The 27,798-nt window shown below is 39.2% G+C and overlaps 1 protein-coding gene across 5 annotated transcripts in view; it reads left to right on the top strand.

Moving 5' to 3' along the window:
- Nucleotides 1-27,798, top strand: part of ANKRD31 (ankyrin repeat domain 31) — a 230,634-nt gene that overhangs the window by 64,142 nt on the left and 138,694 nt on the right. For all 5 annotated transcript variants that reach the window (XM_075181929.1, XM_075181902.1, XM_075181910.1 and 2 more), the window contains 3 exons: nucleotides 2,521-3,138; nucleotides 15,676-15,818; nucleotides 25,545-25,720. In XM_075181929.1, coding sequence (XP_075038030.1) covers nucleotides 2,521-3,138; nucleotides 15,676-15,818; nucleotides 25,545-25,720 — 937 coding nt within the window. The remainder of the gene's footprint in view (nucleotides 1-2,520; nucleotides 3,139-15,675; nucleotides 15,819-25,544; nucleotides 25,721-27,798) is intronic.

Below are 27,798 nucleotides of genomic sequence, written 5' to 3'. Positions count from 1 at the left end.
GCCAGACTGAAACCTGATAGCCGATATCAGATTCAGAGAAGGTTTTACCGCCTCTTACCCATTTGCGAACACAGATTTTGCATCATGGATGCTCCCATTACGCATTTGGCAAAATCCACTATCATTACCTTTCGAGTGCTGCTGCCTGGAGGGACAGCTTGGATAGGAAATGATAATGGTTTTGAAATCCATTTATTTGGCTTTTGGTGCTTCCCTTCGTCCTGTAGCGGTGGTGGCATGTGTGATCAAAGCCGTGGAAAAATGGGCCACATCACTCAGTGATGGCATCCAATTAGATCAGAATTGTTTTCACTGACATAGCATATTAAAGAAGCGGCGGTGTTCCTGGGAGACGCAGTCCTGGCTGATGAGGCCTTGATTCTTTGTCGGAAAGCCATCTATGACAAGATCATCCAAACAATGATTAAAGCCAGGAAACCAACGTCTTCTATTAATTACAATAGAATCTGGAAGACGTATATTGGTTGGTATGAGAAGCAGGGTGCTCCCATCTCTTTCTTCTGATTGGCTTGGGTCTTGGCATTCCTCCAGGATATTTCAATGTTTTGAGATTGGCTTCACTTAAGGTTGACTCTGTTGCCAGACATCCACAACTTTCTGCAAGGTTTCCTCCATGTTCAGCCACCCTTTGTTCCTCTGGTGGCACCGTGACACCTAAACCTGGTTCTCACAGCATTACAAAAGTTTCCGTTTGAACCATTGGTTTCTGTTTATCTGAAACTTCTTACCTGGAAGGTTTCCTTTTTACTGGCGATTTCCTCTGCAAGGCGAGTTTTTGAGTTGGCAGCTCTGTCTTGTCGATCACCATTTTTCATGATGACCGGGCTGTTTTGCATAACAAGTCTTTCTTTCAGAACAAAGTGGTCTCCAAATTTCATATCAATCAAGATATTATTATTCATGCTTTACCTCAGGACCTGCGGTCCAGTAATCAATGCTCTCTCCTTTCTTTGGATATAGTCAGAGCTTTGTGGATCTATGTAGATTGCACAACTTCAGTACTCAAGATGGACGGTCTCCTGGTGTTATATGATGTTTGCAAGTGTGGATGACCAGCCTCTAAACAGACTGTCACTAGATGGATTACAGGTACTATTCATCAGACCTATCTCTCCAAAGGAGCTCCAGCTCCTGATGGTCTTACTGCTCACTCCACCAGGTCGGTTAGCGCCTCTTGGACTGTGCGGCATGGGGTCTCGGTTGAGCAGTTGTGTCGTATGGATACCTGGTCTTTCGTCCACATGTTTACCAGATTCTACCGCTTTCACGTGCCTCCAAAGTCACAAGGTTTCGATGAAAAGTTTTACATGCAGCTCGGTCTGAATGTACCCACCAATAGGAGCAGCTTTGGAACATCCCCATGATGTGCAGTGTCCCCCAAATGCTAGTATAAGAGAAAGTGGGATTTTTGTACTTATCGTAAAAGCTGTTTCTCTTAACCCATTTGTGGGACACTACGTTCCCATCCCTTGTTCTGACGGTTTTGTTGAATATTCTGGTTGAATGTCACTTCATCCTCGTCTTGAGGCTTTGTTAGGTAAAGTAACTGATGATTTCTTTCAGAAGGTATAGACGGAAGGGTGAAAGCAGGCACAGCGTCCTCTATACCCCATGGTGAGCTGTGTCCCCCAAATGGGTTAAAAGAAACAGATTTTACAGTGTGTACAAATATACCATTAGTTGCCAGCTCCCCTTAACAGAAAAAAAGCAGCTTTTTTACCGGTATTATTATTGTCAGTTTGTTGTATCTGTTTAGGATCACTGCTATTACTATTTTAACGGCTTCCACTGTATTATTTTTTTACAAGTTTATATAATATTTATTTATTTTCTCTATAATCTTATTCCAGTAACGGGTCTCAGTGCTGTTAGTCCCCCAAGTATTCTCATTTATCCCTTGTATGCATAAAGAGGACATATCTGTCCTATTGATGGTTTTTCATTTTCAATTTACATTCTTCGTATTTCTCAGTAATTCCTGTGTAGTGTTGAGAAAATTATGACCATAAAATAAAAAATAAATTAATACATAATAATAGAGGCTGGCTGGTGACCATGTCATTCACATGCTCACCAAGTGCTCCCTAATACAGTCACTGTGACGAACACTAGTAAATTTAAAGAAGAGATGAATGCCTGGGATAATTTTTTATTTAATGTAACTTGGTATATATTAGGAACAGTACTCCCAGTTATGCAAAATCACAATATCTGTAAAATGTTCCATACACTACATATAATGGTCCCATTTCCCTACCCTCATCGAGGACACTGGTTTAAAGGAAAAATATACATAGTGGCAGGTGGAAAACTACAAACATTTAGTCATTTTCAGGTTTATGTTGTTAGTTTGCTTGTTTTATATTTCTAATTTTTAGTAAACTGTAAAATACACTTTATTGTATTTCTGTGGTATAGATGTTAGTCTAGTGGATATTAATCTGCTGGCTCTTATCATAGCATACTTAGAATGTTAATGTTATTTTGTGTTAGATGCAGGAGACTGACAGTGAGGATGAATCTCCTAAAACTAATTTATTGTCTGGCATAATTATCAATGACCATTTCAGTCCGGAAAAAGAAACTGTATTGCTAAAAAAATTTGAAAATATAAAACTACAAAACAAAGCCCCTGATCTGATTTTAATGAGTGAAAAGTGTAATGTGGAGACTGCAAGCGAAGAGTGCTCACTTGAGTTGTCTGATTCTGAAGCAAATACAAATCTGTCCAGAAGTATTACTTCTGACCTGAAGATAGACAAGTTACTGGATCCTATAAATGAATCTGAGAGTTTGAGTGAAATGACTGATATATTAGACAGCCAGCAATACCTACCATTCATGGAAGTGTCTACAGATGACAACAGCAAACTGGCTTCTGAGCTTCTGAAAGCAATTATCTCTGTGCAGAGTCCAGAGGTACAACATGCCGGCGATCAGCTAGAACATACTATGATGGGAGATCACTATGATGAAGAAAATCAAATAACAAAGACACTGCATACTGAGTTTTTCGATGACCACACACAGGTACCCAGTCTTACATTTCTGCATGAGTATAGTGACTATGAGAGAGAGAAGGGTGAAGATAAACTCCCTACACACAGCACTAACAAGGTAGAGTCAATACCAAACATTTCTTTACTAACATAAATGTTAAGACAGAGTAATTTTGGCAGTGTTAGTATAACTATGTTTAGAAGGAAAGTAATAGACCTTCATGGTTGTATTTAACTGTATGCATTTTTTACATACTACTATAAGAAATGTTCAGTTCCTTTCAAAAAGAATCAGGAAGGAAAAAATGCCTTAGAGAGCTAAACTTTGATGGTTTTGTTGGGTGATGTTATAAGCATTAAAGTTTGTTGTGTTATAAGTTGTTTAGTTATGCCCCATTCAGTCAGTATATAATACCCATCTCATGAACCATATTTCTATCATCTATACTTATAAGGTAGGCAGTGAAAGAGAACTAGGGAACTGAGTGGAAAAGAAAAGAGATAACGGTAGTCTACCAATATAACAAGTAGTATTTCAGTAGCAAATAAACATGCAATAATCTTCTGAGAGATTGTTTAAGGAATTCAAAGCATATAGACTGCCATTCAATCCCACCAAGTGTGAGTATATGTAAAGGACATAACCATTAGTTCCTCCATTAGCATTATTAAGCCAAGCTTTGACCCATTTTGCCACAAAGGCCTTCATTTTTAGCAGATGACATCTCCTTATCGCCATGAGAAGCTGCCTAAAGAGATATTTCTAAATGGCTTATGTAATATCGACAACAGAAGAATAGAATACATGTTAGCTGACAAATGTCCACTGTTAAGGATACTGTGTACATGCCTTAATTGCGCTCGCTATCTTTGTATTTTGTTTCTAATTACGCTCATTACATAACCACACGCTTTTACACTTTCCTTCTTATGACACGCCTACTTCAGCCCTTTAAACTAAGTTTACAGTATCTCAGAGTTCTAAATATAATATATCCTATTTACTGTATCTCACAGAGTTCTACATATAATATCTCCTATATCAAGACAGTATAAAATTCATAATCAACAGATTTACATGTATGAAATAGAATTTTTACTTGTCCAATAATGTAATAATATAATTTAATAACAAACTTACACACGGTACATACAATAGTTCAACATAGATGACAATCTGTGTGTAGGTACAATAACTTACATTACCAATTCCTTGATAATTGTGTATATCTCCCTCATGCGTGTATGTATCTCAGAATTCATTGCAATTCCCATGTCGGCTGCCTTATTTCCACCTCAGAAATAGTGCAGCAATATCCAAAAACCCTAATTGCACTATGCACTATATATATATATATATATATATATATATATATATATATATATATATATTATAAGCTGCTAACTCGATTACAACTCTCATCATTGAGCACAATAGACATTTCCCAGTGAAAGATTGTGCTTAATACAACTTCCTTGTGCAGAGTCACTACTTAACCACGCATGGTATGAGGTCGGCCAGTTTGAGACAAATGTTAACAAAGCATGTGGCTCTATGGTGGTCATTTTCCTGTCTGTTTTATACCACTCTACCTATGTGGCTATAAAACAAGTACAGTATAACTTATTATTAACACAAAACCATGTAACAAGTATATTACACAATACAGTCCATATTAAACTATAAAATCATTATTAGCAATATTCTTAATAAAACTTTAATAATACACTACAACACTTACAGGTCCACTACAAGCATTTCATTATCTAGCAGCCATTACACATTGTCCACTAAACTATCTTTTGACTCACACAGGGATGAAAATGTCTACATTCAACCACCCAACCGTTTTCTAACATTTACTAACAATGAAAGCAGACATTTACTACATTCACTTAAAACACTTACAATTTCAATCCATTACAAACAATGTAAAGCAACTATTACAAACTCCCTAACCTCAGCCATATTCTAACATCTGCAAACCAAATACAACCATTTCACTTTCTTACACATTATTTACTTACAGTGCTAACAAGTACACTGTAATATCTTCCTCATACTATTTAACCAAAGTCACACATTTCTAGCCATCTGTATACCAAAGACATATGATTATATTCCATTCAAACACCATATACTTACTGAGCAAGCTTCATCAAATTATGTAACCTTACCCAGGTAATGGAGGAAGAAACCGTGTCACAGGGGGCTGGCTCACAGCATTTGATATGTAAATGTAGGCAGCTTCAGAGGCCAAAACTTGATTCTCTATATAAGGTGGGTGAGTAGAGAGACCAGCTCACTTTACCAATGGCTATCTATTACTTGTGTGAATTTTTTGAAGAATAATTGAATATATAATAATAGATTATTGTGGCTGGATCACTTATAAATAACCTATTGTATAAATATATTCAAATTATTAGTACAGTGCGCTAATTTATATAATTGCAAATATACTGATTTTGATACTGTTATATTTGTGTATTAGAAATATAATGAATTCTGAAGCAATAGCTATTTGTTTGAGGAAATTTGTATGTAGCTGCGAGAGGAAAGCCTCATTAAGGCTAATTAGACTTTTTTCATGAGAATTGCCAAAATCCTGTTTTAGCCTGTTGGCCCAGCAGCACGTTGTTACCTGTTCTCACATCTTGTTAAGAGAGACAGGAACCTGTCTGAACAATGTAGACTCAGGATACAAGTATTAGGATATAACAGCTTTAATGTAAATTTTGTTAAAGCTTAAATTGTGTTAGCTCCATGGTTAAAGATTATATTACATCCTAATGGTAATAATTGAATGGGATTTATAAGTCTTTGCTGAGCAATCTAGGATCTGGTGGTAGTTATTTACCCGGCACACTTTACAATGACAAACAAATACTGATGACTATAACAGCGACAACCTGAAAATATTAACTATCGACTGTTGGAATTTGTGCCCATTCATTCAGTACATAACGTTCTCCCGGCATTCGCATAACCCAGACTTGCCCATCTGACTGCCAAACAGAGAAATGTGGTTCGTCACCCCACTGAACACGTTTCCACTGCTCCACAGTCCATCCGACATTTGGCATTGGTCTTGGTGATGTGAGGCTTGCATGCAGCTGCTTGGAAATGGAAACCCATTCCATTAAGCTCCCGCCGCACAGTTTTCGTGCTTGCCAGTGGAAGTTCAGAACTATTCAGCTATGGAATCAGCAGAGCGTTTGCGACTTTTACGCACCATGCACCTTAGCAGTCATCGACTCTGCTCTGTGATTTTACGTGGTCTTCCGCTTCGTGGCTAAGTTGCTGTTGCTCCTAAATGCTTCCACTTTCTAATAATGTCACTGACAGCTTACAGTGGAATGGTCAGCAGGTATGAGATTTTACAAACCATCTTATTGCAAAGGTTGCACCCTATCACCACACTTGAAGTCACTGAGCTCTCGAGAACGACACATTTGTATCACAATTCTTTGCAAATGGAGACTGCATGGCTAGGTGCTTGATGTTATATACCTTTGGCAACGGGTCTGAAAGAAACATCTCAATTCAATAATAACAGGTGTGGCCAAATACTTTTGTTCATTTAGTGCCTGAGTCATTAAGGAGAGCAAAGCATAAAAAAGGAGTAACTTTGAATCTGGGCAAAACCATTTTGCATTGGAGGGGAGGTAAATTTAAAATGTGGGGACAGATTTATATTTGGGGTAGGGAATGTACTAGATCAACTTTAAATTTCAGTGTAAAAATAAATCTATCAAGTATTTGTGTGCTAGATGAAAAAACAGCCAGTATTTATCTTATGTGCAAAATAATAAAGTAATTTACATCCCTTCCATTGTAACATGGTTTGTCCCGGAGAACATTTACTCCTTTTTCCTGCCTTACTTTCCTTAATGACTCAGGCCCTTAGTGTGTATGTGTATATATATATATATATATATATATATATATATATATATATATATATATATCTACTATATAAATGCCTAGTGGCGTCTGTTGAAAAAAAAACAAGCTGCAGCGCCACCTGCTGGGCAGATTTATACACTGACCTATATATTTCTTGAAGGAGAAGTGACAGTTGGGAGTGGTTGGTGGTTGCCGGCGGTGACAGTGGGGAGTTTTTAACACCTTAAGTAGCTTGATGAAGGATGTGGCGATGAAGATGAAGGATGAGGTGATGGAGAAAAATGATGAGGTGGTGACATGTGGACAAAACCACGTAAAAAAAAGGGTGCTTGCGTCGGGAAGTAACGCTCTGCCCCTGAGGAGGCCTGGGCTAGGCCCAAATGCATGACAAGAACCTTTTTAATACCTTAAGTAGCTTGATTTGACTAGAATGCATGAGTATCATGCATGGGTTAACTTGTGTATATATATATATATATATATATATATATATATATATATGTATGTGTATTAATAAATATATATAAATATATATATATACATATATATATATGTGTGTGTGTGTGTATATATATATATATATATGTATGTGTATATATATGTATGTGTATATATGTATGTGTATATATGTATATATATATATATATATGTATGTGTATATATGTATATATATATGTATGTGTATATATATATATATATATATATATATGTATGTGTATATATATATATATATATATATACATGTATATATGTCGTGAACATAGAGAGCTTGCAGTTATTTCTAAGAGATAATTCATAACTGCAGTGTAAATAGGTTGTATCAAATGAATCCATTGATAAGTTGGTGTAACAGTTAAAGGCGCAGAGTCTGATGTAATTGTGTTTGATGGCATTTTACATCCCAGTGTGAGGAGATAAGCCTGCCACTTTAAGCAGCTTCCAGGATGTTCGCTTTAGAAACTTGAATAGACCTTGTGGTGCTAATCACAGCTGGAGATCCTGGGTAGGCAGCATGTGAAAGCCTATACAGGTATATAGAAATGTGAACTTGAAAGGAAATTAATTCATTCTTCATATTTTGGGAAATTGGATGCCACTCTGTACTGAGGGGCCAAAACCACACAAGGGTCTTGAAAGATAGATACCAACTACACAGGGAACAGCCATAGGCACATGTATTTCAGGATGAGATTGGATATTGTTGTAATTCCATTATGTTTGGTATTTAAACGTGTGGGAGAATATGACCGGTTTATTGAGGGGGGTGTTATTTCTCTGAGATACATCTGTGAAGAATTACCAACAGGTCAAAACTTAGGAATAGTTTGACCAAACCTGAGGTAACACCCAGGGGACATTTCCGCCCCCACATTAGCATTCACGCTGCCCTGTGAATGCCGTCCCATTTGAGTTTGCTTAAAAACCTGTGTCTGGAGGGACAAAGTGTCAGCTTCTTGGGGAATCAATCTAATTGAAGGACTGTCCATCTTTCCTGCCTGCCCCAGGCATACGGATTATTATTTGTAAGTAATGCTCTGTACTGTCATCCCATTTATTTTATAAGAAACAATTGCACTATATTTGTATGTATTTCATTATCTTTTTATCTTAAGCATTGTGGATGTATTTTCCATATTAAATTACACTTAATAAGTTCTAGTCTCTGTGTTCTTACGAATTCACGCGACAGTTTGGTCCAGACGCTACCTAATGGAAACTGCGCAAACCTTGTGGTTTATGTGAACTCTGATTAAAGTAAATTGTGTTCGATTAATGCTAGGGAGAACCGAAGGCTTCCTAAATAAAAGTGTCAGCTCTTGTCCGAAAAAACCTTGGTGGTGGTAATTAGTATCGCAAAGCTAGTGTGTGGCATAGATAGGGAAGGATTTAATCATTTTAGACAGACCAGGTGGTTGTTGTTTGGTTAACCCTGTGTCACATATGCATCACGCAGACTCAGGTGAGTGCTGTTTGTGACAATCTATCTATCTATCTATCTCAAAATGTTGCATGTATGTGTTTGTGTATGCATGTGTGTGAATCATTCAAGTTTTTTTTGTAAAGTAACTTGCTGTTTATTTTTAGTTTATTTGGTCCTGTAATATAACAGCTACAGTAGTGACGCATCCAAATTTTGTTGCTAGAGGGCAGCACTGGTATTTAATAAATGTGTTCCAGTGGACCGAAACTTCACACAGAATGCCTTTTATATTCCATTTATAATTGTGTACTCAAGAATCTTACTGGGCTCTGGGTATTTTCACCATTTAAAACATTTATTACCCCATTAAAGCCTTAACTGTCCTTTAAGTGTTCCTTTATACAGATAACAATACATGCAAATCAAATATCCCATGATGTTAGTAGTCTCATACAAACAACTTGGCTGTTGCTTTCCATAGAGCAGTCTCCGTAGCACAAATGACACCCAAGGTCTGTAAGATTTATTTGATTTTGGATTAATAATTTGATCACCAAATTATTAAATTGCTCACCAATTTTAGGACATGCCAAACTTGCCATATTGTAAAAATTCCAGTTGTTTGGGGATCAGATGCTTTGTCCAAAAACAAACAATAAGCCCATACTACAATGTTTTCAAATTGACATATTAAAATGAGAATTGAAAAATAAGGTACTTTTAAAGCAATCTTATTGCCTTTAATGTGTGCAGAACAGTGTGATCATTTATATATAGAAAACTTTCTCAACCTGACCAATAGGATTTCTTTTAATAATTGGGTTCAGCCTGGTATGAATAGATGTTGATTATTTGTCACCCACACAATTTTGTAACAATTTCTTTAAAAAAAAAAATTACTGTTACAGCTTTAACTAGGATGTGATAATTAAATGATTGAAAGTGAACTGAATGTTAAAATATTTTATGTTTGGTAGGACAAAGTCAAATATTTGTATTTCCTTGTTGTCATGACAGATGTGTTGATTAAGGAAAATACTTTACCCTGCATGTTGTCAACTTAGTGCTGTCATGACAACAATAAATCTGAAAATGATCTGTTGAAGTCAAAGTACCTAGAACACAGGCTGCGGAAATCCCCCACCACATGGTGTTGTTTGGCAAGCATCTTCTTTGTACATGGCAAGTCTCCAATTTCTACATTTAGCTATATGAAGCAGTCTTGCTCTCACCCTCGAGTGTTGCTAAATTTTGCCTGCAGACAACCAACTCTTTTATTCACATAGTATATAAAACTTCAGGGCTCATTTACTAATATCGCATTTAGTTGCTAACACAGCTTTATTTCACCAGGCCAAAACCACCCAGATATCACACCTCTTGACTAATTTGTTAAGTAACCCACCATTACTTTGTAAACTATCATCTATTCACTCAGTTATCATGAAAAAACTCTATCAGAAACTTTAGATCATATAAACAGTACATCCAAATCCTTACATAGCGTACTTATAATACAATCATTGTATATTAACAAAGGCAGTTTCCAGTTTACCCAGAAACATGGTTCTTTTTCTGCTCTGAATTGACTCTGCATTAGACCTATTTATTACTATATGCTGTACTTTGCAAAGGCACACCATAGCAGATATCCTAGACATGGGCCTTACAATCATATATACAGTACTTATACTTTCCTTTTCAGCAACTTACGCATAGTGTCTTCTATAAATTTATAAAGTATGAATAGATAATCATAGAAGCTTAGATACAAATTCACATAACACATCACACATCAGGAAAAATTGCACGCAGACGTAGAGCTTCTTTTAAGGTGCAAATGGAAAATAGGATATGTTAAATACGTTATTATGTGCATGATATTTCCATATGCTGTTCCTAGATAGTCTTGTTAATTACCCACACATTTTTCTTTATAAACAACGTCCACTCCAGTGTGTGTCCAAATAGTTAATGGCTGCCAGGGCTCACTTGGACTTGTAGTTTCACAGTAGTATTTGATAATTAAAAAAATAAATAATTGTATTAATTTGCTTTAGAAAGCACTTTCCAAGTCTGTGCATCCCAGATTCCATTACAGTTCCCATGTCAGCAGCATTAGCTCAGCATTCCTGTATTATGCAGCAGTATCCTAAAATCACAGCCGCAGTGCAGGTCCTTGTAAACAATATAGCAGTTTAGTGTAGACTTCTTATCACATTACCGCTGCTTTGCGAATACCTAGATCATCGCTGCCAGTATATATCTCCATTGTTGAACACCACTGCTTTCTAGTAATTACACATACCACCACTGCTTCCTAGGGGCTGCAAACCACACACTGTTTCTTAGTCCCATATGCATCACAATCTCCATAGTCCAATATTTATTTATTTAATTGCTTATAAAGCGACACTAATAATGTGCGCTGTACAGAGAATATTTACCTTTCACATCAGTCTCTGCCCCCATACTTACAATCTAAATTCACTGACACATGCACACAGGATTCATTTTGTCAGAAGCCAGTCAACCTACCAGTATGTTTTTAGAGTGTGGTAAGAAATTGGAGTACCCTGAGGAAATCCACGCAAACACGGAGAGAGCAAACAAGCTCCACACAGATAAGGCATTTGCTGGAAATCGAACTCGTGACCACAGCACTGTGAGGCAGGAATACTAACCTTTGCGCCTCTGGGCTTCATCATAGTCCAATGCACATCACAGTCCCCATGGTCCCATGCGCATCAAAGTCCCCTCAGTCCCATGCGCAGAACAGTCCCCTCGGTCCCATGCGCAGAACATTCCCCTCGGTCCCATGCGCAGAACATTCCCCTCGTCCCCATGCGCAGAACAGTCCCCTCGATCCCATGCGCAGAACAGTCCCCTCGGTCCCATGCGCAGAAGTCCCCTCGGTCCCATGCGCATAACAGTCCCCTCGCTCCCATGCGCATAACAGTCCCCTCGCTCCCATGTGCATCACATCACAAATTCCATAGTCCTATATAGATATCACAAACTGCTGTTCCATATGTATATTATCACAAATTCCATATTCTTCTTTACTCTCTCTATATATCACAGCCAGTTTTATTAAACAGAAACAAATAAAGAAAACTTCAAAATAAACACCTTGTCTGTCCGGCACTAAATAAACATATGTCCTTCATGACTATCAAAACTAAGCAAAATCATAAGAAGTTTCAGCACATATAGTCACTCACAATCAGTATCAGGCGTTCTCTTTTAGAGACTCTGCAGTCCCTTACCCCAGGCAGAGCATCCACTCGGACTGAGACAGACATTCTTTTAATCACTTCTCACGGGTGCAACCATTAACCAGTCTGCTTTTAGACTGGCAGAAAAAATTACCCAAACTGGGCCTTGTAAATGAAGCCCACCCTTCTCTCTCCATTCACACCCCAGGGCAGGGACCCTTATCAGCTTTTCCCTAAAGCTGAACACACACTTTGGAAAGCTTCTTCCCACACAAAACAATCTCCCTGGGGTTTTTTAAACATGTTGGTCAGAAACCTGGAACAAATATCTGCCCAGAAACACTATTCCAGTGTCTTTATCACAATACATATGAAATATATAAAATAATCCACAGGTATATATTAACATGTGGTACAGCAAAGGAAAAGCCGACAGCATGTTACACACCGCTCTCCGGGTATCTGCACTCGAGGATTGGCACACCTGCCCTCATCTTAATTCTCCCCATTGTGCATGCTCTCAGCAGCAGTCTGCACTTGTGCAATGCTTCACCTGTGTTACCTGGCCTATTTGGCCATTAGTCAGTACTCCTTTATAAGGCTCCTCCCCTCACCTTTCAGTGTTGGTTCTTCGAGTCTTCACTTGGCCTGAAGCAGCTCCCTTCTCTCTGTTGTGATCTACCCCTGCTATCTATCCTGCACGCACCGCTGACCTCCGCTGACTCGTTCCAGCTCCAAGTGGACATAGCTGTAGTTCACCGTCTGCTGCATATCCTGGACGCCGTTGATCTCTGCCTAGCCCGCTACTTATCCTGCATGCACCGCTGACCTCCGCTGATCCGTTCCACCTCCAAGTGGTAATAGCTGTGGTTCTCTGTCTGCTGCAAACAATGTATACCGCTGATATCTGCTTACCTGCTCCACTCATTAGTGGTAATCGCTGTGATCATCGTCCGCTACTTATCCTGCATGCACCACTGACCTCTGCTGATCCGTTCCACCTCCAAGTGGTAAAAGCTGTGGTTCACCGTCTGCTGCAAACCCTGTATTCCGCTGATCTCTGCTTACCTGCTCCACTTGTTAGTGGTAATCGCTGTGATCATCATCCGCTACTTATCCCACATGCACCGCTGACCTCCGCTGATCTGTTCTACCTCCAAGTGGTAATAGCTGTGGTTCATCGTCTGCTGCATATCCTGTGTAACGCTGATCTCTGCTGACCTGTTCCACTCGTTAGTGGTATCACTATGAACAGCGCCCGCTACCTACTCGGCATGCACCGCTGATCCATTCCACTCCAAGTGGTAATAGCTGTGGTTTATCGTCTGCTGCATATCCTGTATACTGCTGACCTCTGCCTAGCTAACCCTGTAGATTGCCCTGTCCAGGGTCATCATCTCCTCCTCTTCAGTGTTCTACTAAAGACTCATGTACCTGTTCTTCATTGGGTCTTACTCTTCTGTGTTAAGTTGCCTCTCAAAGTCACCTCTCTGTTCTGTCTCACTGGAAACTTCCCTAGAGGGCCACGACCTGCAGGGTGGAAGCCGCTAAGCCCAAATCTCCTTGCGGGGATCCCTGGTGAATACCTTCCTCTCTGTTAGACTCCGGGCCTCTAGGGGAGTCTAGCAAATACCAGCTGAGACAGCAGGATCTCACTCATCCTTCGTGTGCAAACCTGACACAGCAGCTACTTTGATCCCAGCTTCTCTTTCCTCGCCAGATATACAATTGTCTCACTAGGCTCTCTCAGCTCCTTTCTGAGGTATCTGAGCCCTCTCCTATCAATATAGCAATCTAGCACAGTACTATAACGATCCCTTCATTTCACATGTCCTACATTCCCAATGCAATTATTATAATCCTTCCCAAAGATTTATTATCCATTATTATACATAATTTTCCAATTTTTATCCGATTTATCCTTAATTTTTGTAATTTATATTTAATATTTTTTCATATTCCTTTCCCCCGATAATCCTTGTATCATAGGAGACAATTTTTTGCAAGTTTGGTCCCATAGTAATACTTGTTTCCCATAACATTAATCCTAGTGTCCCATAATATTCATTCTGATTCCATTTTAAAATATTGATCCCATAATTATTGGGGGAGCGGAAATGTTTTGCTCATTTCTAGGTGTTGTACTGAGAGAAGGATTAATCTAATCACGGTCTGCAGAATCTGTAAAGACATTTTTTATGTACCATTTTAAACCTTGCATTTTTTAAGATATTATATTTTCATGACCTACAATAACAAGAGTAGGGGAAAGGAAGGTACTTCAGCAGCTGAATTACACTTGATTAATTAAAATCTTTGAAGGTTCATCCACCAATTTGTGGAAAATAATAAATTATGTCTTTGGGCCTTGTCTATATGACCCTAATAGAGTGTACTAAACTGTTTTCTCTGTAAATTCCTGAGCTATTAAGAAATTCTCTCACTCGGAAATGTATATATATCAAACTGTTTGAAGTTCAGCACCTTATGTTCACATATATTCACTAACTGTGATTTACTAACGTCTATTCCAAATTACTTCAATTCAACTATTATAGGTTCGTTCTGCATATAACTGTGTATAATACTGTTAATGTACTATGGTTCTTTGCTGTACTTTTTTATGATTGCAATAAATAAAAGCTTTTTAAGTGAGTCAATCTATATCTACTTTAATTTTTTACCGGTATCGCTCTTAATATATTATCGGTGGTTAAAAATTCAATAGTTCATACACTTGTTCTTCCACCAACTGCGTGCTTAGCAAATTATTATGTATTTGTGTATTTAAATAGGATGTATGTGTTTATGTTATATATATATATATATATATATATATATATATATATCTATATCACTCTAAGTGAACCTATTGCAATGATTGTGTTAGAGGTTTTTATGAAATGCAAATGTAAAATATCAAAGTTAGTTCATTTTGTTTACAAATGTAAGGTAATTAACAACTACTCTTGTGACGTCAGACCAGCCCAAGTTAAATTCCAGTTGGCTGACCAACACTGTGCCAAAGGGAAGGGTGTAGTGCCTTCTCCTCTAAACTACAGTTCTGGGATTTAGTAAGTCTTATAGGCTCTCCCTTTGGGGCAATTCTGATTGCCTACATAGTTCATTTGCAGCCTTCGCTAACTCACTTTTCCTATCACTAAGATCTTACTCTGTTGGTAAATTGCAAAAAAAACCACACACGACTAATATGTAATTGCCAACCACTTTATTTGGATCCTCGCATATAATAGCTGGTATCTACTTTCAGGCATAGAAGTCAGAGTCTATAGGCCCATAGAAGTAACAATGTTATACGGGTGTGGACTGTGCCTTTGATTTTACTCATTAGTCCTTTTATTAGAGTAGGTCTCTTAAATTGATTATTCACTAAGGTTGGGTTACAGATTACCAACAACCTCTAATTTGTTTTCTTGTAATGCATTTTTAAAGATCCCAGTAATGTCATACATTTTATACTAGTTTCAGTTATTTCGATCCACCTAATATGTAGGTAATAGTTATGCTTTAAAGCCTTTAATCCAGAGAAAGTGGTTCAACCACTTCTTGATTATTAATTTTAAGTATGCAAAACTCTTTACACAGGAAACAAAGGAAGGGCCTTCCCAGACTGAAGAAAATAATCCCAGAAGACCTTTTAATACAACTAAGATTTGTGGATACACAACCAGCCATTGTCTTAGTGCAGGACAACAATTAGTGAATCAAACTTCATTTCAAGACTCCAAGTAAGGAACTGATTGAATTATACTTCCTTCTCTGACAATCTAAACAAAAGCAATCTAGCACCTGCTTTTCCCCATGAATTTAAGAATGTGCACTATATCAGACAGCATTTATAGAAGCTAAATATGTGACCAAAAACAATGTTTTTTTAATTTCTGAATTTTTTTATTTCAAAAGCTGTGTATTAATTCCACATTTTCAAAATATATCAGTAGCTAGTCAAATTTCACTGCCCATTGATTTTAATTGGTCTTAAGTAGGGTACATACCTGTGCAATTACTGTGCAATTACTGTGCTGATCACATGATTCACAACCGTTTGGTCAGATATTGCAACAGTGTGTATGCTCCCATTATCATGTTTTACTCTACAAAACACATCTACTTCCTAAAAATCATGATCAACAATGGAACAATATAATTTTAACAGATGATTGAGAGATGAAGATCACAGATCTGATGGTAAAATGTATAGGTGTGTACACATGAATTGGCATGCTCATCGGGAATTTCAATTGTTGGTGAAATCGTTAGACATTGCATCTGAAGTAAAATTGCATAGGTGTGTACCTAGCTTTACTCCCTGTCTAATAGCATTAATTTAAAAGAGACCCTAAACTTAATACAAGTGGATCCAATATTAAAATTATCTTATAACATTCACAAATATATCAATAAAAGTTACCATATCTTGACAGAACTTGGGATATTTTGAAATTGTGTTACTATTATGCTGCATGCACGCCTTTGTTCTGTTGTTAGCCATTAGGACTCAGAAAGCTCCCCTGCAGTGTCAGTAAACTTTTTAATATGAAAGCAAAATAAATCTCCCCTCACAATCAGTCTCCTGATACGTTAGTGTATTTATGTGCAAGTAACTATAGCCAGGGCTGCCAAGAGGAATTCAGGGCTCCGGTATAACAAATTAATGGCCCCCCTTATATCCGAGTATGCTAAAAAAAATAATCGGAGGTGTGGTCATGCATTTGGGGGCGTGGCAAATGCGCCATTGGGGCGTGGCTAACACATCAAAATCACTAGACTCTCAATTCGCCGGAGCGTCACATATGTCCAAGCACTCCGGACTTTCAGGACATCTAGCACCACAGTGTAGTATACAAAGCATGCAGTGTGTACACAAAGAGTTCAGTCTTGGCCTGCACCTTACATTGGGCACAACACTCACCAAAAATTGCCATTGTCCCTACTAGAATCACAACATTTCACATACTGTCCTGCTCTCTCCTACCTGTTGTTCTCACTTTCACCACCTGTGGCTGCATGTTTCTTTACTTGCGACTTGTCTGGATCCTGGAATGCTGGGGGCCCTATTTGGAAAAAAATGGCTACATTTAGATAATTCCAAACAACCCTGGCGTTAAATCAATACCACCCACGTTTAATAATTAGACCTTTCTCCAGCTCCAATATTACAATAATGTGCCCCTTCATCATCGCCATGCCTTATGATCACACTGCACCCTCCATGCTGCTTTTGCCCCCTTCACCTGGCTCCCCTTCATCACACTATACTATGCTGCTCCCCCCCCTTTTTCAATACCACTGTGCCATGCCTCCCCCCCTTTTTAACCCCACTGTGCCATGCTGCCCCCTGTTTTTTTATCCCCACTGTGCCATGCTGCCCCCCTGTTTTTTAACCCCACTGTGACATGCACCCCCCTGTTTTTTAACCCCACTGTGCCATGCTGGCCCGTTTTTTAACCCCACTGTGTCATGTGCCCCCCCGTTTCTAACCCCACTGTGCCATGCTGCCCCGTTTTTTAACCGCACTGTGCCATGCCCCCCCATTTTTTAACCCCACTGTGTCATGCTGCCCCACGTTTTTAACCCCACTGTGCTATGGCCCCCCATTTTTTAACCCCACTGTGCCATGCCCCCCCATTTTTTAACCCCACTGTGCCATGCCTCCCCCCCTTTTTAACCCCACTGTGCCATGCTGACCCCTTTTTTTTAACCCCACTGTGCCATGCTGCCCCCCTGTTTTTAACCCCTCTGTGCCATGCCCCCCCCATTTTTTAACCCCTCTGTGCCATGCCCCCCCCCATTTTTAACCCCTCTGTGCCATGCCCTCTCCTGTTTTTTAACCCCACTGTGCCATGCCCCCGCATTTTTAACCCCACTGTGCCATGCCTCCCCCCCTTTTTAACCCCTCTGTGCCATGCCCCCCCATTTTTAACCCCTCTGTGCCATGCCCCCTCCTATTTTTTAACCCCTCTGTGCCATGCTGCCCCCTTCGTTTTTTAACCCCTCTGTGCCATCCCCCCTCATTTTTTAACCCCACTGTGCCATGCCCCCCCTTTTTTTAACCCCTCTGTGCCATGCCCCCCTCGTTTTTAACCCCTCTGTGCCATGCTGCCCCCCTCGTTTTTTAACCCCTCTGTGCCATGCTGCCCCCCGTTCTTTAACCCCTCTGTGTCATATTGCCGCCCCCCCTCTCCCGTTTTTTAACCCCTCTGTGCCCCCCCCCTCGTTTTTTAACCCCACTGTGTCATGCTGGCTTCACTTACCTTTTCTTCTCTCTTCTTTCTTGGTCTTCTCTGCTCCTCTGTGCTCCAGACTGACTGAATGCTGGGCGTGACATGATGACGTCACACCCGGCATTCAGACAGTCTGAATGGAGCACAGAGCAGCAGAGAGGAGGGACGCTGGCGCAGCGATCACTTGAGTATGTTTTGTTTTTTTTAACTACCCTGCTCCCCCCACCAACGACCGAGCCCTCCCGCAAAAAATAAATAAATGTAGTTTTGAAAAATTTACAGCTGAAATACAAGGGATAATCAATGAGTGCTCTCTGCTTCACCATACAAACTAACACACAGCTGTGATTTATGGAATGATCTTTATTGACTGGACATCGCCTGTTTACAAACCCAGCACTTTCAATGGATATGGACTTGACCTTTCCTTCTGATGAAACTGTCAGACGTGACAGAGTAAATTGCGTCAAGGATTTCTGACTATATCCAGATTGTTTTCTTCCACCTAGAAGATTTCGGGTCTGACTCATGTTCTTACATATCTCCATTTGTTTGTTGTATCTTGCGTGAAATAGCTCTGCACATGCGCCAGAATGGGACTTGCACATATGACGGCAATTGCCTACATGGACCGATGGAGGGAAGGGGCGGATGAACGTAGCCTGGGTACAATAAAAGTATTCTCACACAAATGTGGCCAATTCAAGTAATTTCGTAATCAGAAGTACAGTTGTTTTCAGACGTAAGATATGCATCCGCTTCAAGGCAGCTGTAGCTGATGGATTATAGTGAGGGCCAAACATGGCATTGCCTCTCACAGTCTAATTGGATGATTGCCAAATCACCTGCACATCTGACATCTCATTAAACAACACTATATAAGTTCTGTCAAAGTCGAATAATTGGATGAAAGAAAGTATATTGATTAATATAGTTTTACCGTGCTATTGCATTCAGTACGCCACGTGTCATGACGCAATCGCACAATAAATAACGCACGCATACACTTACACATTCATTTATATATAGTTCATATTTTTAATAGTTCCAATCCACAGTCCTTTATGAACAAATGTAGCAGAGTTTATGGTGAAATATTATAATGTTATATGCACTTTAGTAAGATCTAAGGTTCAGGTTATAGGAAACATATAATGTTTGGTGTCATTCTAATCCCCTATTTATCCTTAGTGATCCGGTTCCATCAGCTATAAGATCGCACTTCATGTATGCTAGTTATGGAATATAGGGAATCAGAATGGTATTATCTGTGTAATGTAAATAGATCAGTTTGAACTAGTTCTTGGCGGGAAGATTAGTATGCATCCTCTGGAGAGCTGACCCCCACCCCTGGATGGCATCGTTTGAACTGGCCAATGGCCTGCATTACATTGGACCTTCCTGAAGCCTGATCCTATGGAAACATGCCAAATCATCTGTATTGTTTTCATTGTATCACTGAATGTATATAAGCAGGGGCTCTTGGACCAGCATGCAGTCACTTTGACCACAGACTTCAGGATTGAATGACTGTATAGTTGGATCCAGCAGAGCGTAGCACAGCGCAGCGCATATATCGGCTGTACTTATTTATTGAACTGTTATTCTTTTGCTTTTGCTAATATATCACTTTGTGCTTTGGTACCACACAAATTGCATAGACAATGATTATTGGTAAACGATAAAATAACTTTAATAGTACATAGCAGGGGGACACCATTGTACAATTTTGTCTCCTAGAATGGTAAAAAAATAAATACTGCTAACTGTGTACTTAAAAGTGGTAGGTGAAACTTTCACATATGCTTCTCAGAAACAACAGAACAAAACTATTTTATGATTTAATGATTTTATTTTATTTAGAAATCATTGCATACATTAGCATGTGCAGGTGTTATAAATTGTCTTTCTGATCATGTCATAGCAATTGCCGACATTGGCAGTGCCATAGATTTGTATCAATGTTTATACATACTTGCACTTGTATTAACATTGTGGTTTTATTTTATTAAAAATGGTATGCTCCTTTATACATAATTGCATACATTAGCATTGCTATACATTTTTAACAATGAATAGCAATGCTCTGTCGGCTTCCACCTCATGTCATCATGGACATTGTGCAGAGTGACCTAGAACCTCTGCACAACTTCCCTAATGCAATACCACCTCTGACCAAACTCTTGGCGGTGTTACACTTCTGTGCATCTGGGTCATCCAGACTACTGTGGCTGTAGTGGCAGGATTGTTCCGGCCCACTTTTATTCATATGCTCAAGGTGGTGCTGCAGGCTTTCCTGTTGCACATCCATCAATTTATATATCTGCCACTTGAGGAGGAGCCCCTTGTGCTCATAAAGCGGCAGATTGCCACCATAGCTGGCTTTCTGCACGTTACAGAGGCAGTAGAGTGTACACATATAGCACTAGTCCCAACAGGTGGAAATGCTTCTATTTTTGCAAAGGGAAAGCATTTCCATTGGTAAATGTCTAGGCTATATGTGATGTAATCATCCATAATTCTTTTTCCTTCAGGCAATCACGCATGTGGTTCAGATTAGCCCAGAGACAGGGAGATGCAAGGCCACATGGAGATGCGTGTCTATTGAGCACTCTTTTCATTCACATTACAGTTTATTGTTAGGCCTTTATCCTAAATTAATTTGTATACATTGTACTAATAAAAGGTTGTTTTAGCATGTTTGTTACACGCTTTGCATTGCGGTGTTTGGTGATTATCATTGCACCAAATCATGTCAAAATATCTCCTTCATTGTTTATACATTTTTTTCTACAATACTCATATCTAATTACCTTCTTTTTTTTTTTTTTCTTCAAAAAGAGACAGTGCTTACCCTTTCCGCCCCTTGGTTCATCACTCCCATTTTACATCCACATAGAATAAGAGGTTGTATACAATTCCTTGCATATCTCAACCAGATTGGTTATTGATTGGACTTTCAGGCATTTAAAAGCCCCGTTTCCTTGCTTTGACTGGTCTAGTGGAGGCCTTATGCATATGCATGAAATTGTGTGCAGTATCATGGCTCTGTGTGTGATCTTTTGCAATTTTGCCAGCTGGAGTAGGGTTCCATGAGTTTAAGAGGTCGAGATTGCTGGCCAGGAGGAACTTGACGTTGATCCCAGTCCTCCAGAATTTCAAGATTATTTGGCCTTCAAGGTATATGTGATTTCATCTTACTTTACACCTTTTGTGTTTATTTGTATACTTCTGGTAAGCATTGAATTTTAAGTAAACCAGTAAACCAACTGATTTCAAAACATTGCATTTAGTGTTTAAAAAAACAGGCATATTAGTGACTCACACAAACACAAGCACACAAATATAATTTTGACTTGCGCTGTTGCTTTCCCCCTACTCAATATTCCCAGTACTGCTGGATTAAACCTGTCTACGCGTCACCCGAGTAGGGGATGGAACAGGTACAGAAGTAGACGGTACAGCCCCTGGCTCTGCCTGCCCAGGGTCCCCAGAAGCTGCAGGTGCCTCTGGGGCTTGTGTCACGCCACTCTGTCCAAATAATTAGTCAATTTTTCAAATGTTCAATAAATAAGTGTGAGTGTGTTGTATATAGGATTCAGTTCTGCTTGCACATTGGTGTTGCTTATTGAGTAGTTTTAGTGAAGCCGGCATATTGGCATTGTCTTTGCCTCTTGTCTTCCACAACGTCACAGGTGTCATCGACAGGGGGTGGGTATGTATTCACCCTCATCATCATCATCATTTATTTATATAACGCCAACATATTCCATAGCGCTTTACAATTGGGGACAAACATAGTAAACTAATAAACAAACTGGGTAAAACAGACAAAGAGGTGAGAAGGCCCTGCTTGCAAGCTTACACCCTCAGTGGGATCCTCAGCATGTCCAGCTCACATAATGGAAAACAAATAAACAATAAAATGTATGTTTTAGTCCATAAATTCTAACTTTTAACATTATAAAAGGTGATTAGTTTACTATTAAACTTCATTACACATTAGTTATTTCAGATGGGAAATGTATAATTTTTTTCCATGTGTGTATATGTGGGGTTGTTAAGAGAAAAAAAATACACCTAATTAACTGACAATATGCAGAAAGTGCAAACTTCATTTCTTTGCATTGATGGCAGTTTTACATATGGATCCATTTAGCTTTGTTATTCTTCAAGGAATCCTCACAGAAAATACATATAAAACCTGACCACATGGCCAGATTATCCAATAGGCTGACTAGCTTGCAGTGTAGGGCGCTGGGCTTTAGGGGGATGGTGTAAAAAAAAATTGAAAAAGGCGAGTGAAGATGATTGTTGAAAACATTGGAACATATACAATGTTGGTGGGGGTGTTAAGATGTATTTCGTCACTAAATGTAACTCATTTGATTAGTTAATACACGTATTTTGATATGATATTTACCTGGATGGGATTGTGGTGTGGTTGGGGGAGGACTCTCGCCATTGTCTATCTGTCAGAAACCCTGTACCTGTTTGCCGATGCAGACCAAGTTCTGAGGGAGAAACAGCATTGACCTGCTCTATTATATTCTATAATGTGCTGTTTTGCTGGGGTGGATAGCTGGTGACTTGTATGGTGCAACCTCTCCATCACGAGCACCACCAGCATCTCAACCTCATTGTAGGCAAAGTTTGTATAAAATAATATATAGCTTATTATTCCAATAAGCAGCCTAAATCTCCAGCTTTATATAGCGTCTGCAGAGACATATTCTTCCGACCATTTGTTGTGTGTGAACGGGTTGGGTTCAAATTTCCTATGCACAAAATACTGACATAAAGAATACTGACGAAAATGCTGACACTGAAAATACTGACAAATAGGGAATACCTAACTTTGTAAACACTGGCAAGCAAGAAATACTGACAGCCTAAATACCTTCATGAAATAAATCCTGACACATAAAATACCGACAGTGTGATTGCTGACTGTGAAAATGGCAAATGGCAAACGGCTGTATACTGTTAAAAATAGAGCATTTTAAAAAAATGTGGGATCCTCCCCTATGAACACTATTAAACCTAGAGTTGCCAGGCTACTACTGGTGTCAGTAAAATCGTGGAGAAAAAAGCATGGGATCCCCCTGATTTCATGAAAACCAGCACTAGGCAAACCAGTTGGGGTAGGTGGCGCTATAGCAGGGCAAACGCGGCAGCGCCCCCCCCCCCCCCCTGCCATAATGACAAACCAACCCCAGGCTGTTCAGTACGGAGCTGGATTCCTATGGAGCGGGGTCTGCAAAAAAATTGAAAGAACCAACCCCGTGCTAAAAGCACTAGGGCTCTTCCTGCACCCCTGGAGAGGTGGGTGTAGGGTAATAAAGTGAGTGTAGTATATGAAAACGTTAAAAACACAATTTTTGTTTGTGGAACTTCAGGTCCCAGCCAGCCCGTGCTGCAATTAACAGTCTGGGCATGCTGGTGCTTGAAGAACTACAAGCACCAGTATACCCATGGCAGCCAGGGCATGCTGGCATTTGGAGAAATGCAAGTACCACCATGCCCTCACAGCCAGGGCTTGCTGAGTCATGTAGTGCCACAAAGTAAAATGGAATATTAAGTGTTTTCCCTTAAAGACCCACCTCCTTCGTATACATCTGCATGTGCTTCCAGAAGTCAGTCCTCTGGCTAGTACTGTGTTCACACTAAGATGCATCTTTTTGAGAATTTCTAGATAAATGTGGGACCAATTTACACCCATGGAGCAAATATATGTTTATAACATGTAATAATGTTTTGATGTTAAAATGTAGTCTTTTAATTGAAAAAAAATCAAAACAAAAATAAATAATGTAGATTTAATAAAAAATATGCAATTGGTGTTAAAATGTTAGTTTTCTTTATTTGTTGATAAAGTATGTTGTTCCAAAAACCTTTGTGTGTGTGTATTTTTTTCTAAGCAATTGTGTAATAATGAGACATATTTGTTAGTAAAGTATGTTATAAAGAGGTTATTCTTGTAATGGAATAATTCAGATTGATGAGGTGGTGCAGTAAAAGGATTAATATGATGTAATTGTCATGAGACATTCAGTGTTTAGGAGTAATAAGAGTAATTAAAAAAATACATGCATGTGCTTACAAATGTATAATTAGACACATATAGTGAAAAAAAGGTTTAATTGCTCCAAAATCACGTAGAACACCAAACAACACTTGCATTCAATTTACATCATTTGAGTTACTACTGTATTCACATCTGAACATATTCTTCAGATGTGCTTGTATTTGAATTTGGGCGCTCATATTGGGACAGAAGCACTGGGAAAGTGATAAATGACAGTTTTATATGTCCCAGGCTTTCAGTTTTTTGTGTTTTACAACCACAGGGAGATTGTTGGTATTTTGGAAGCAGCTTCCCAAAGAATGTTTTCGGCTGTAGGAGAATCCGGTATAAGGGTCCCTAGGGTTATGAATGGAGAGAGAAGGGCGGGCTCCATTCATCAGGTTTATTTCGGGTGTTCCAGTGAATTAGCAAGTTACTGGATAATCAGGAGTTGCACCTGATTAGGTGCTGTTAAGAAGCCATGAGTTTGTTTGCTCACTCTCTCAGCCTAGGGAGCAGATCAGGTGCCTGCAGAGAGAGACACTGCAATTTGTGACCAGTAAATGCTGATGTTCTGTGTGTGTGTGACACAAGATTCTTCATTTGAGAGAGTGTGTTCCTGTGTATTAGAAGTCGGACAAGCTAATAATTTTGTATTGTTTATTTTGATGCTGCTGAAAAAAAATCTAACTGGGGCTATTTGAGCAAGACACTAGACTGGTGTGATATAACTGGCTTATGAATGTGAAGTCAAGTCATCTATCCCCAGGAGACAGTACCCCTAACCCGATCTTGTGACATTATGTACAGACAAATTAAGTGCGTTTTTTTATATAGGTAAGTTGCGTACAAGTTACATCCGAAGATGAATCAGGCCCTTCATTTTTATTGTGTTTTGGATCCTTGTTTAGTGTTTTATTGTTTGAAATGATAAATGGGGAAAACACACAAATCGGACAACATATACAAACCGAGTAGTCAGATTGTATAATATTGGTCATTTTCTTTTCTATAGTATTGTTTTCATCTTTTAATGGAACTCACTATGAGAACACTTACCAGACCACATTAGATTATCACTAAAAGCCTTAAAAATTAGCAATGAACCTCCTTTACATGTATCGAATACTTGATTAGAATCCTCCTTTTCATGTATCTGACAGAGAGAATTGCACAAATATTACAGATGATTGGGATGATATAACTGCAGTTGAGGATAGCAGTTCATGTTCACAGCCTAGTCCATCAATACTTAACAATACATCGCCAACAGTGATGGTGAGAAATCCTGGCACTGGTGTTGTTGCTGTAAGGAGAAGCCAGAGAATTCCTAAAAAAGGTAAGATCTGTAGGTTATGTTCATTTCAAACTGGAGAATAGAATTAAAGTGGTAAGCTTCTTACTGCATTTTACTGTTGTCATTTGAAAGTTGTATATGCAGCAACTTCTGCAGGGAGCATTGAATGTCCTTAATAATGTAAAAGCCGTTGGAGCCTTGGTAAAGAGAAAGAGAAAATCTATATATTTGTTATAAAAATAACTGCACTCTTTTTCACAGATACTCTGTCTCATTTTTTTTGGTTGGTAATGTCATGAAGGCATTCTTTCTATTTTCATGATTGCCTGTGGAGCATATTTCATTTTACCACAGCAGAGGATTAGAGATAATTAGATTACAATTAGGGATAATATTACACACTTTTTTAAAATGAAAGCAGCATTGCCGCTTTAAAAACTAAAATCATGTGGGTTCATTGTAACTGACGTCAGTTTAAACTGACGGCATTTCCTTCAGTCTAAACCTATAGCAGCCATCAAAAACTCATATCTGACATCTGCTTTGCCTTCAATATTACTGTATTCCTGTAACCTGCAGATTAGACCCTAAATCTAATCCGCTCTCTGGCTGTTTCTGAGGTTGGACCCAGCTTTTCCGGTACCACCGCTCTGCCTGCTACCCTGCAGCCCTGGTCAGTGTGATAGATTGCAGAAAGGAAAGCGCACTACGGGATAAGATAGGTTAGCAGCGGAATACAGGAAAGTCCAACCTGGTATCATACATAAACATAAATGATTCTGCGCTTAAACCTAAATAATGAGATGATTAGGTAAATTAAAGAAAGGATTGTATTTATCGTTAGAACAATGAAAAATAGAGTATCAACATGAGCAAGTATATAAAAACATAGATTGCGATGTTGCAATTGCACATTAAACATACAATATCAAATGGCATTAAAATACATTCCACAATGGTATGGTGCACAGTGCACTAAATCCAGCATAAGGTGGATGGGTCAAAGTGGAGTTTCCACCAAATGTTAGTCCTGGAAGATGGTATATGACCAACGTGTGTGGCTATGCATCCAAGGATGTCTAGATAAGATACTTGCGCTTTGCAGCGGTCCAGGGTGAAGTGGCTAATCCGGGGAGCATCCTGTTTATCCAATATGTGATGATGATGGTAAGCGGGCGGTCCGGACAGTAATAGTTCAATATGCGCTGTGGGAGTCTGCAAAGTCTGCAAAGGAGCGGTAATCTGAATCCCCGAGTGTTGCGGCGGCGTGCATACCAGCTTGGAGCGCACGCCTGACCGGAATTTCGAAACATTTGGTGGAAACTCCACTTTGACACATCCACCTTATGCTGGATTTAGTGCACTATGCACCATACCATTGTAGAACGTATTTTAATGCCATTTGATATTGTATGTTTAATGTGCAATTGCAACATCGCAATCAATGTTTTTATATACTTGCTCATGTTGATACTCTATGTTTCATTGTTCTAACGATAAATACAACCCTTTCTTTAATTTACCTAATCATCTCAATATTTAGGTTTAAGCGCAGAATCATTTATGTTTATGTTAGAGATGAGCGCACTTGGATTTCCTGAATCCGAGCCCACCCGAACGTTGCCGATCCGAGTCGGATCCGAGACAGATCCGGGTATTGGCGCCAAATGAAAACTTGAAACCGAGGCTCGGAGTCATAATCCCGCTGTCGGATCTCGCGATACTCGAAACCTATAAATTCCCCGCTAGTCGCCGCCATCTTCACTCGGGCATTGATCAGGGTAGAGGGAGGGTGTGTTAGGTGGTCCTCTGTCCTGGTAGATCTCGTGCTGTGCTGTTTAGTTCTGTGCTGTGCTGTTTAGTTCTGTGCTGTGCTGTGCTGTGCTGTGCTGTGTTCTGCAGTATCAGTCCAGTGGTGTTGTGTGCTGTGCTCTGTCAATTTTGAGTTCAGTGGTGCTGCTGGGTCCTGTGCTGTGTCCTGTTCAGTCCAGTGGTGCTGTGTCCTGTGCTCTGTGCTTCTAAGGGCATAGTTATTTCCCCATTATTCCCAAGTGTTTAAACAATTAAAAAAAAGTTATAAAAAAAAATACAAAAAAATAATTAAAAAAAAAATTAATTAA

The sequence above is a fragment of the Mixophyes fleayi genome, chromosome 1 (genome assembly GCF_038048845.1).
Source record: "Mixophyes fleayi isolate aMixFle1 chromosome 1, aMixFle1.hap1, whole genome shotgun sequence".
NCBI classification, from domain to species: Eukaryota; Metazoa; Chordata; class Amphibia; order Anura; family Limnodynastidae; genus Mixophyes; species Mixophyes fleayi.
The sequence above is the reverse complement of the archived record's forward strand: the minus strand, read 5'-3'. Positions and strand labels throughout refer to the sequence as shown.